General features: G+C 44.0%; 1 protein-coding gene across 6 annotated transcripts in view; it reads right to left on the reverse strand.

The window, feature by feature from the left end:
- MAP2K5 (mitogen-activated protein kinase kinase 5) overlaps positions 1-12,069 on the reverse strand; it is a 136,393-nt gene that overhangs the window by 17,577 nt on the left and 106,747 nt on the right. For all 6 annotated transcript variants that reach the window (XR_009819077.1, XM_062000028.1, XM_062000025.1 and 3 more), the window contains 2 exons: positions 5,056-5,117; positions 2,731-2,776 (listed from right to left, as the gene is read on the reverse strand). Coding sequence is in view for 5 of the 6 variants with exons in the window: in XM_062000028.1 (XP_061856012.1) it covers positions 2,731-2,776; positions 5,056-5,117 (108 nt within the window). In the remaining variant the exon portion in view is untranslated. The remainder of the gene's footprint in view (positions 1-2,730; positions 2,777-5,055; positions 5,118-12,069) is intronic.

Below are 12,069 nucleotides of genomic sequence, written 5' to 3' on the forward strand. Positions count from 1 at the left end.
TGACTTTGATATAAAAGAAGAGTTTCCTGAAGTGATAGAGTAAATCCATCCCTGATGTAACCCCGTGACTTCGCTGGAGTTGCCCATCTGGCACTCCAGGTATTGTTAGCTGGCTCTTAGAAATGCATTTAACAATTCACAGACTATCAGGAGAGAAGAAAAAGATTGATGTTCTGCTCCCTCTATTTTGCTTTCACTCTTTAATTATACTTAAATTGGTTACAAAATAGTGACTTCCAGTATGGTTCACGTCCACAGGGGAGGAAGCCTGCACTCCACTGTTTTGTGTGAAGCTAACAATGACTAGGTGTACACCTTTCATCCTTGCCAGTACATTTCTTCTAAACAAAACAAACAAAACCCCCACAAAACTCAATGAACAAGGTGAAACCCTGCTCTCTTTTAACTCAACAGCAAGCTGACCCTGACAAGTCCAGGATTACACTGATGGTATCTGCATCACTGCGATACTTAACGAGGAGACGGATATCCAGGAGAACAACAACAAAGGTTTCAGAAACAGAATTAGAAAGATCTTGTGGCGAGAGCAATTCTGGAGCTCAGAGGATATTTAACAGCTTTTGTTCTGGTTCTGTTTTCCCCCAGACTATCACGATTTACACACACCTCTATGTACAGGTGTGCTGTGTGTATGTGGACAGGTCTATAAATGAAGCGCTCCTCGATGGCACTGGGTGAGTGCAAGAACGTGAAGGGTTTGACTGGCAAGCAGCTACTGAGGACTAGCGAGTCTGATACAGAAAAAGGTGCTCTGAGTCCACCAGGCTGGGAATTTGGGGCAGCTTATGAGGGTTGGCCACATTGTGGGCAAAGACTGGGTCACCATTCCAGCAGCAGCCTGCCTCACGCTTTAGCACTTGTCATCGCGAGTCCATTTCTAATTGAACAGAAAGTAGCACGAGGGGAAAAATGCATTAAACAAAAGATTTTGGTTAAAAAGTAGGGGTTTTTTTCCCCCTCCTTTCCTGAGCTGCTATAATTTGAAAATTATTTCACAAAATACTTCCTTAAAAGGGGACTAGCACACTCCAGGGCATGTAGTCGTAAAGATAAATCTGTGCACTTCCCTGGTACTGCAGGCACTCACCCTTTGGCCTCATTTTTATGGCTCTACACCCTGGAGTGGTGTTATTGCTTACAAACATACATATATACTTATGGGGGTATGTGGGATCTGCAGATGTTTTATTTATAAGTGGCAGGCCTATTGCATCACTGAGACATGCATTTACAAACAGATATAGGTTTTATGAAACCCTATTCCCTTGTTTTAATAGCTAAGCTATCCAGCCATGGCATAATAGTGCACAAGGTAAATGTGTCTACATCTCTAGAACCTGTTCCAAGTTTTCTCAGATGTGACTAACTGCAAGAATTCTCCAACCATCAAAAGTTAATAAAAAAGACAGAATAAGGCAGTGTAAGCCTTTCGTGTGAGACACACACCACCACAAAGTGCAGGGCGCTCCCACCAACTTTAAGGCCTCGTTTTACCAAGGTATTTAAGCGGATGCCTGACTTCAAATGTACATCTATTGGAGTTAATATCCTTAAAATTAGATTCACAGTTAAATACTTTACTAACCAGGATCTAAATTGAGACTAGTCTGGATTGTGAGATGCCTGCTCCAGGGCATTTTCAGAGATTAGCCTTTAACTAGAGAAGAGCTGCAGCAGAAACACTTGTTTCATTCTGCTTGCAGCTCGCAGCATGTAAGCAAGGAATGAGATGATGCCAACGTCTCCCTATCTTGTTACAACCTGCTACAACCATCCCTAGCTATTTAATGCACAGAAAATACACTGCAAGGACTTTACACAGGCCTCCAAGTTACAGTAAAGAAAGAAAAATAACGAGAGATTTAACAATCAAATACATTTGATGTGAGTCAGAAGGGAACACCACTCACCTACAAGGTAAGGTACCTTAAATATTTGTAGTAATTGTTTGATGAGAGTATTTTTGCTGCTGTTTAGAAGCAGTCAAAACAACACTCCACTGAATGCACAGCCACGAGGGATCGGCTTGAGAGCAGGTACCTGGTTATTGCCTTACTGAAAAAAATGGCAAGAGCAAGCAAAAGAAGTGATCTCTGAGCTCTGGCTCCAATACTGAGCACCTTTCTACAGACAGATCAAAGCTGCATATTAACTCCATCTTCTGTGGCCAATCTAATTTCATTCTACGGGGCTGTAAGTGCAAACAGTCACTTCTATTCATCCAAATGGCTCCTGAGTTTCATTACAATCACACTACTTTGACCGTATCCTCTGTTCTCAACCTTCAGACTTTGAAAGGTTAAGACAGGCAAAGGATGACAAAGAGTGACCTACATTAAGCTGTAATCCCTGGACATAAAAACTCTAAGAACTGTGTATTAGGCATGAAACTGGCTTCGATTGAAACTAGCCACCGGTTGTGAAGTCCCGTGTTAGCTCCCCCAAATCACCAAGTGAAGCTGAGGCCATGATGAAGGCAAAGGCAAAATGCCCATCATCTTCATCAGCTCCAGTGGAATGATGATTCCACCTTTAGTTTGTGTGTTCTCTGTCAACAGGTAACTGCTGCACAGGCCAGAAAGAGTTTAGACTGAAGAGTTTAGACTTAAGTTTGTCCATACTGAAAAAAGCAGAAGATGAAAGGATACACTTCTATATACAAGGATAAAAGATACTCACAGACCAATGCAGACTGTAAGTTCCACTTACCATTAGATCTTCAGGTGCTGGCCTTTCCTTTGGTTGCTTTTTCATGCTATGTGGCATAAAACAAAATGTGCATATGTAAACAACTGCTCTTTTATTGCCCTTGCTTAAAAATGGAAGATGCCCGCTTTTAACACAGAGGGAAGAATTTCAGCACACTTCTTCACTTTACCCTGTGCTGATGGAGTTCCTAAGAGTGGCCCAAATGGGAATGGATTTCTTCCCTCCCTCCCATCCCTCCCTGATGGGATGTCGTGGTGTCCACTGTCTGTAACCACGAGAGCACGTAAACACAGAGATTGTTGGCAACCAGTCAGCTCAGAAGGCACGGTGAGTTGCTTTTCACTTCGCGAGGGATTATTACATAGCTCGACACAAAAGTATTCTACAAACAGGTGGGAAATTTAACTCTAACACTAAAGAGCTTCAGGAGAATTCACAACACCCTGGGGTTCCTACCTTAATTTTTTCACATTTATTTCCATTACACTGCAGGGTGATAGTTCATTACACAGCATTAACCTGTTTATAAGATCACGTTTCTCATCCAAATAGTCCTAGTTTTCTATGCAACAGGTGCAATTAGCTATCGAAGGCTGTGCTTAGCTGCATGAAGGAACACAATAACATGGCACAGAGGTGACCATCAGGAGCTGCCTACTGACTAATTGGATTACATCCCAACAGCCAGCCTTTGTGGCGTAATTGGCATAAAGTCATAAAGGCTGAGACGCCCTTCACTTGGCATCTCTAATCCTTACCAGGAATTGATTGCTTCAGCAGCACTCACCTTCCTTCAGATCTGCTTTTTGGAAACAGTGCTGCCTCCCACCCAGAAGCACAGCCAATACAAACACGGGATGGTCTGTGCTGCGAACGCCTTGCCCACAAGCAGCACCTCACACGAGCTGCCTGACCACGAGGCTGGGAGCAGTTCTAATCTGACAGTCCAAAGTAGCTGCATCCCCAGGGAAAAACAAGGCTATTAGCCACCATCAGTTATGCTTCAGTTTGACATCTGTGGAAATTTTAACACAGGTTATATCCCTCCCTCTGCCTCGATGAGGATTTGTTTGAAACAGTCTGCCATCCATCTGGGTTTTGTTTGCAGGGATAGGAAGTGCAACCCTTCCCACCACAGGTTAAGTTGTGCTGCTGAATCCTCCTGTAAACTGAAACGATTGAAAACGGAGGCCTGTGTCACACAAACCTTAATTATTTAGTCCCTTTAATTAACCGCCCATCAGACTGCTTTTGGTGCCTGTACGATTCGTTACACACTACCTCAGTCCTGAGAGGTGCTCTCTCCTAAGTCATGTCTTCAAAAAAATCAGCTTTATTGTGCAACTTCTGCCACAGCACAGTGAACCTGAAGGTGCAACTTACAGACTGTGCTGAGGGCTTCAAGGGGGAAGAATCCTGAAGAATCCTTCCCGAAGGAGCAAGATTCCCTGTTGGCCACGTGCCTGCAGCTCCCAGTGCCACACACTGAGGTGGCTCCATCTGATTTAGCACAGCTGAGCATCCAGCCCTGGAAGGGGCATGTTTGCAGAAGGGATCATTCTCCACCAAATACATTGTATTTTCTTTTTTTGACAGAATTCAAGCTTGTGTTTTTTTGTGCCATCCAGAAACAGGTGCTTCCCACCCCCTTTTTCTTGGGAGGGGGGGAGGTGTGTGACAATTAAGAGATTTTCCCCCTCACTTTGTTTCTTTAGCATAGCTTCTCCTTGTATATTTTTATCCTCCAGACACTCCAAAAAGATCTGTATTCTTTATGATACAAATTCCTCCTCTGCCCAATTCTCCTTTAATTTAAAAGCTTCCCAACAAACTATTGAGTTTTAAGCAAAGGAAATATACCCAGTGGTGTGTTTTAAGATGACTCTCAGTAAGGATTACTTACTGACAAGCTGGTGAATTAATCAAGGCTGTTTGCCTCTTTAAATATCGAGGCAATTTGATAAGCAATACTTTAAAAAGCCCTGAATAACGACATTATACACACGAGTCTTTGTGGCCTCTTTACCCCCCCCCCCAAACACGAATCCTTAGGAGTCTCAGTGCACAAGACTGCACCCACACCCAGGGCAGGTTGATTAAACCAGGAAAAACCCCCTTGTAAGTACTTTTACGACCCTTTGTGTAAATAACGTTTACATAATTTAAACAGTTTGCTTAGCTTTGCTGCCCCATCTGCCCAAGGCCCCCAAGTCCCTCTCCTCTCAGAAAGGATGCAAGGAAAGCCATAAGGTCTCGCAGAGCTGCAGAGTTAATGGCATGTATCATTTACATTGAGGGCATGGCATGTTTGCAAACTGAGCTTACCATTGAGTGATGAAGTGTACAAATGGCTCGGAGAACTCCCCGGCTGGAAGGACGGGCGATTCCTGGGATTGGATTGAAACAAGAAGCAGAGTCAGAAGGAGAGAAGATAATTTTTCAATTCCCTTTTTTTTTTACCCCTTCCTCCAGAAGGACAGCAATATAACAGCAACAACAAAACAAAAAGGGTGTGGGGGAAAAAAACCCCCCAAGGAAGTGACAAAGCCCCCCTTTTTTCACACAGAGAATTTGAGGGAGAAAGGTACAAATTCTTCCGAGCATGTGTTATAAAACACTGAATTTCAACTAATGAGTATTACACAATGGGTAAAAACATGTGGAAAGACACTGAGGGGAGGTGAAAAAAGGACAATGATAGCCACAGGGTAAAAAGGAAGGTAGGGAAAGTGTAAATGAGAAATTAATGATTATTTAAGTAACACACAAATGGTCTTGTAATTAACAAAGAGCTGTGAAATTATTCTTGTGTTGACCTTTGTTTCTTTCACTGCATTTGCTATTTATTTACACTCATGTTTATTTACACTTATTCATTTTAGAGGCTGTCCTCATATGCTGCCCGTTCTCCCATCTGAAAGGTGAAAAAAAGCGTTTTTAAGAGGAAAAGAAAGGCAGAATTTGTCAGTCTGGTGGTAGGAAAAGAACCAGCCGGTATTTATGGAAGAGAGAAAGAAAGAATGATAACGAAATAGATAGAAAAAAAATCAAATAGGAGTGCAAGAGAGGGGAAAAAGCCAAAGAGGGAACAAACAACATCACCATTTGCAAAGAAGGGCTTTACGAATTTAGGAGTTTTTCCAAGAATGACAGAGAGCTCCACTGTGTTTATAGTGTAACAGCTCAGGATGTAATGAAATTACACTGCAGAGTACTTTAACAGTGTCATCTCATTAGACCTACAGTTGGAACAAGAGAGCCACATAAAACAGGCAGCTGCAAATGACTCCATTCTCATCTATTCTCATTTGCTATTAAAAATACCTTTCGGCGGCTTTTTTCCTCCCTGACATCCCTACACAAAGTACCCTGCAAAGTATGATACATGCACCTATTTAAATTAACAAAGGAATGACTTATTTTAATCTCACTGTGCTTTGGAGTGCTTTGGCCATTTGGATGAGCAATATATCATTACATACAACCTTCCAGCGCTGCAGGCAAGAAACTCAGAGCGTGCAGCATTTGGTGGGAGCCAAACAATTTCTCTAGCACACAACTGTGTCAAATGCATGCATGTATTCATTATTGTGAATGCGAGGAAATAGCTTTGATGTAGTGGAAAAAAGAAGATGATAAAAGCACCTCTGCAATGTGTGTGCCATTATCAGTGGTGGCAGATAGACACAACTGCAGAGCCTCCTATGTGATTAGTAAATATACATATAATTGCTGTGGCCAATTATCAGAAAAATGAGATCGGTAATTACAAGACAGAAAATTAACTAGAACTCTTATTAAGGCTTTGTTTCCAATTCAAACAATTGGAAACTGCTGGAAAATACAATTAAATCAAAAGTAGCTGAAGAGTAAAAGGAGAAGCCAAAATTGCTTTACAGTTTTCAAAGACTTCTATTAAACACAAGGAGTGTTTGATAGAACGTGCCCAAATCCTCTTTGAACTTAGACCCGGTGAGGGAGAGGTTATTGTTTCTAAACTTATGAATGACATCAATAGAGGAAGGTCTCCACTGGAGAGTGGAAGAACACAAGGAAATAAGCAGTGCAATTAAACTTCCTCCACTTCAAAGAGCCTCACACTGCAATGATTGGTGTTTACACAGAAAACGCAGAGCAGGACGTCAGGCTGGCTTCTCCAGCACGGGGCCCAGCAGGGTTGGGCTCTCCTCATCATCATCTCCTGTCCAGCAGAGCCTTCCTGGGCAAAAGCCACTTTCCCAGGTGGGAAAGGCTCAAAGCTGCAGAGGTAGGAAACACTGGGCACCTATGACATACTGTTTAGAAAATGAAGAGGAGTGAAGCTATTGGAGCCCCTCTCTCAGGCAACTGGCCCAGCAACCCAAGAGAACAATGCGAGGGAGAAGCATCCAGCAACGGCCCCTCTAAGCAGGGTGCCAGCTCGGGTCAGTCCCAGGGAACAGAACCTGCCACTTCACATCAATTTGATAACTTCTACAAAGAGATGCTGGACCCCTGGTAGAGTGAAACTTCCTTATGAGAGGGGAGGAGAAGCCGATGAACCGCCCCGAAGGCACCACTGTGGCTGTCCCAAGGTAAGGTGGCGTCAGGGTTCACGCAAGCAAGGGAAGGAGTTGCTCCACCGGTCAAGCTGCCTTGACCACGCAGCTCCTGAGCTGCAGCACAGCCAGAAGACAAGGCACTCCTGCACAAGTGTGCAAGAAAGCTTCACCTGGATGAAAGCCAATGCAAAATGCCCTTTTTCTTTGGCTCATCTTTCTGTACAACACTGCTATTGCAGCTCCATCCAGGGCAGGGAGAAAGAGGCAGGCTTTGGTTTTGGCTGAAGCAGGGCAGTGCGGACCCTCCACTGCTACCAAAGGCCAACACTGAAACCTCAAGCGCTGCATTTTACCTTAGGAAGAGAAAAAAATGATCCCAGGGAAAACAATGACTGAAATATGTCAGTTTTTACATTGTTCTATGCATGACCATTGGAGCAGGAGAAAGGTAGGAGTCTGTAGCTAGAGCCGTTTCTAAGGACAGAAAGTGCTGCTGTCGCTGCCTCTGTAACTTGGGCAATCACAACGTTGTTCTATCAGGTAATAAGGCAAAGATTTCCCAAGCTACACAAAACAAATGCATCCTATGCTGTGTCCTGAAGTTCTCTGGACTGTGGCTGCCACTTGAAGAGATGGGAACACGAGGAGACAACACAAAGCTACCCAAAGCTCTACCACGTGTGTGCCGTCCGTGTGACGCAACACAGTCACACTCCAGGTATCCAGAGGGGAGGGTCCAGCTGCACTCCAGTGCCTTATTTTACCCACCTGCATAATGAAATCATACTACAGAAGGAAAGATAAGTGGGAAAATCGAGATGTTAAAGGAGTGAGGAATAGGTATACTCATTTTAAACTGGGAAATGCTTCATTTTCATTAAATACTGCAACCTTTATCATGAAGACCTGTGTACTGGGGATGCTGCTAACACAGCACAAATGCTTGTTCAGAGTCAATGTACCACTGGCCTCTCTCATCTCCAGGCAGCTTCTTCCCAAGACTGGCTATTTCCCCCTGAGCATCCACCCAGGCAACATTCCCACAACTGGATCTGCTGCATGAGAAGACAAAACCAGCCTCTGGTTTCTTAAAATGAGCCAAACTGTGCACACAGAGTGAGAACAAGGAAGGGCAATAGGAAAAAAGTTTGAGTGATGCCTTTGCCTTGTGAATAATGAACAGTTCAAGAAGGTCAACCCATTACAACTGAAACCGTTTAATTATTAATTATGCACAATCTATGAGCAAAAGGACAAGTTCAGAATGTTTAATGTGTGGTAACTCCGACCGGACCCTCTCTTGGCATTTTGTTATTAGCACTTGTCAGCAAGGTGCTCAGGCATAAAGAAAAAAGCACAGCAGCAGAAAATCTGAGCTAGCAGGAGGAGGGAGGGCTTACGAACTTCAAACACTGCTCCTAATATTTAATTTATAGAGTGCCAAGGCTCTGGTATAAACCTTATTGACTTCCACGGAGCCAGGGGAAGTCACATTATCTAAATGAAGACCTGAGACTGAGCAATCCCTCCACAAGTCCTTTCTCTTTTGAAGGGAGTGATAACACCACTATCTGTATCTTCTTTTGTTTTTTCCAGGGTTCTGAACAAAGGAAGAGAGAATCACCTAATGGAGTGTCCAGAAGCCAACCAATCCTTTGCCATCTATGCAACAAGAGCTTGAATTACAGGTCTGAGCGTTATCCTCACCTCCTTCTCAAACTTGTTACTCCAAATGTCTCCTGATCCGTTTGCTCTCACTAAAGCTGAGACTTGACTGAGGCCCAGGAAATAATGCCCAGCAAATCCACAAATAAATATGGATAAGGCACCTTTCCTCTCTTTTCTGTCCAGCCTGGAGGTTCACCTGGACAAACTCCAGAAGCAAATCCAACAGATAACAACAGCTCTGTGTTCCCTTTGGAAACACTCTCGTGTCAGTGAAATGAGGCAGCAGTTCTTGACTGACAATACACACCAAAAGCACCCCATGCTTTACACACCTTAAGAGGTCTTGCCCCAACAGACAGTTTCTTGAGAGCAAAATATTTTCTCAAGGAAGAAGGAACAGAAACGTCACAATTTCAGTATAAAACAGGAAAATCAGGAGATGCAGCTTTCTACCCAAAACCTTCAAGGTTGCGATGGCAAAGCCCCAGCTACGTGTTAAGATCAAACCTGTGCTCCTCCTACCTCCTCCCTTGGGGGCCAGCCCGATGGACAGTCATGGTGCAGGATGATGGCAACCTCTCATCAAGGTGTCCCCCAGAGGAAAGTCATGCTGCACGACCTCAAGGGGGCTCCGAGGCCAGCTCAGCTGCACTGTGTATTCCCAGTGGGTCCCCACCTTCAGTGTAAATAGGTTTTACTCCCCCTTTCTCATCTGCCAACTCCCTCTCTGTGAAGGGTTAAACTTCCCCATTCCCCACAGCCACTGCTATTCTGCAGTACTCTCTCCTCAGTGTGAAGCTTGTGCAGAAGGAAATGCCATGGTCCTATGGCTCTATGGCCACAGGAGGGAAGTTAGCAGAACCCAGCAAACCAAACTCTGGTTCCTCTCTCCTCTGGGTTTCCCCAGCACACCCTGTCTTGGAAATTACCATCTCCTCTGGGCAGATACTCCTCTCCTGCAACTTGGCCACTGATGCTGAAACGGCAGTATTTAATAAACAAAGTGTGTGCTTTACAAAGCATTTCCAGCTTATCACTTCAGCCTAAAAACTCTCTTGGATCAGACAATTTTTACGTGCTCCAGCTTCTCCTTTACTAAAGCTCTCAAGGAATGCACGTAGGGTGCATTTTCCTTTGTGATTGTTTTCAGCCAGAAGTTTTAAATGCAGCAGAAATGCTGCCAGGTGCAATTAGATGTAAGAAATGCTCTGCAGTTACTGAGCTGTTCCAAGGAGAGCAGCAAACTGCAGTGTTGTACACCTTCAGTTTTACTCCTGCAAGGACAACCTTCTTCCACAGCACCCCTAAAAAGAAACATATCACTAACATCCCGCTTCTGACTTTGCAGCCAATCTACTTCAAAAGCCTTGCACAAACCTAATGGCAGGTGATTTCCTACAAGTAACAAGTTTGCAGAAGGCAGAGGTGTCTGGAGGTGCCTCAGAGGCCCAGACTTGAAAGCATTTCTGGCTTGCCCCAGTTCTGCTCCCACCCCCAGCAGGAAGGTGAAAGATGATTACATCTCTGCGCCAGGTCGCTTCTTGCTCTTTTCTTAGCAGCAGATGCCAAATGTGACAAATTATACGTGGGGGCATTTTGGTGTGAAGTTTTGTCTGCTGGGATTGGAGTGTCAGCAGTAAACTCATTTATTTCCAGATCTCTAGCTGGACGGGAAACCAAGGTCGAAAGGCCAGTGTTTTATCCACCAAAACACTCAGCCTTACCTTTAACACCTCAAGTCACGTGAGGACCAGCTATTCTCTCAGCACCACTGAACCTGCTCCCCAGTCTGTTGAAAATATCACCTCCAGGTAACCTACATCTGTACCCAAGGTGGGAAGATGCTTCTGCTGCAGTCAGCCAGGGGATACCCGAGGCTATCTGCTCCTCACTTCTGCAGGGTTTGCTACCGTGGGATATTTTTTCAGAGCCCAGAAGAGGGAAGGAAAGAAGCAGAAGAGTGTAATTAACACCAGGAATAATCTTTGTCAGGCTTTGTTAGTGGGGCTCTCTGAAGGGCCTTGCAGGTACGTGTGGAGGGAGCTGGCAAAACAGGTTAATCCTTTACCCATAACTGTAATTGCTTTCTCTCTAAAACAAACATCAGGGTTTTTCTTTTCTCCCCTCTCATTGCTGGTCTCTTGTCGATCATAAGCCAGCAGAGCACGGCAGTGTTTTGGGTAGATACACACACGCACATTTCAAACAGCTAAGGCACAGCAGCATGAAACACAGCCTCTACCTGTTCACACCAAAGGGACTCAATTGAAAAACTAAAACCATTTATTGTTCCCTCTTTTTCCCTCTGTATGCTCCCAATGCATTTTTATTGCTTTTTCATAAAACACTGCTGCAAATAATCAAGCATGACCATTGACATCCACAAGATTGAGTTTTAGGAACCATTAAATGAGCTTGCCCTCTTGGGAAGGTTCTTGCTCAGGTTGGTCTAAAGGTAATTATTCAGCAATTCCTACCTGTGGTTTTACCTTGTTCCTATATAAGTCTCTGAAACTCATACACTAGTAAGGTCACAGTTTCTGTCTCAATAAAAGCACACCCTAAACCACCTTATTCACAGGGCAATTACGGTGGGTCTGCGTACACAGGCGCACACTCGTGCTTTATACCCTAACACCAGCTTTTCCTGCACGGAAGCCTTCAAAGCTCTGGGTTAAATATACCTCTTCATACATTTAAATCAACACCTGGCAATCTAAAGAGAAATTTCTAAAGAAAAACATAAAGCCTTGTCTCGATCTGAGACTTTTTTACTTCACTTACAGCAAAAGGCAGCACTGATGCATAAGGGTAAGAAACCCAGCACTCGAGAGGCAACAGGCTTCTCTGTGTTACTTGATCAAGCTGAACATCCTGTGAGTTTTTAAGGCTATGGCACAGCAATAAACAGAGGGATATATTTAACCAAGTGAAAAGAAGAAGGGGATGGAAACAAGGAGATACAGTTACTAAATGCAAGTTATTTTCTTCCATGGGAAATGCTGGAAACGGAGTGACACTGCAGGGCTTCCCTGCTCAGCATTCAGAGGACACCAGAGTTACCTGGTGCTGCTGAATGGTTCCAGAGAACAAATTTAAAAAGAAAAGACAAAAAAAGAAGAGAGGTCTT

This window comes from Colius striatus, chromosome 7, assembly GCF_028858725.1.
Source record: "Colius striatus isolate bColStr4 chromosome 7, bColStr4.1.hap1, whole genome shotgun sequence".
Classification (NCBI taxonomy): Eukaryota; Metazoa; Chordata; class Aves; order Coliiformes; family Coliidae; genus Colius; species Colius striatus.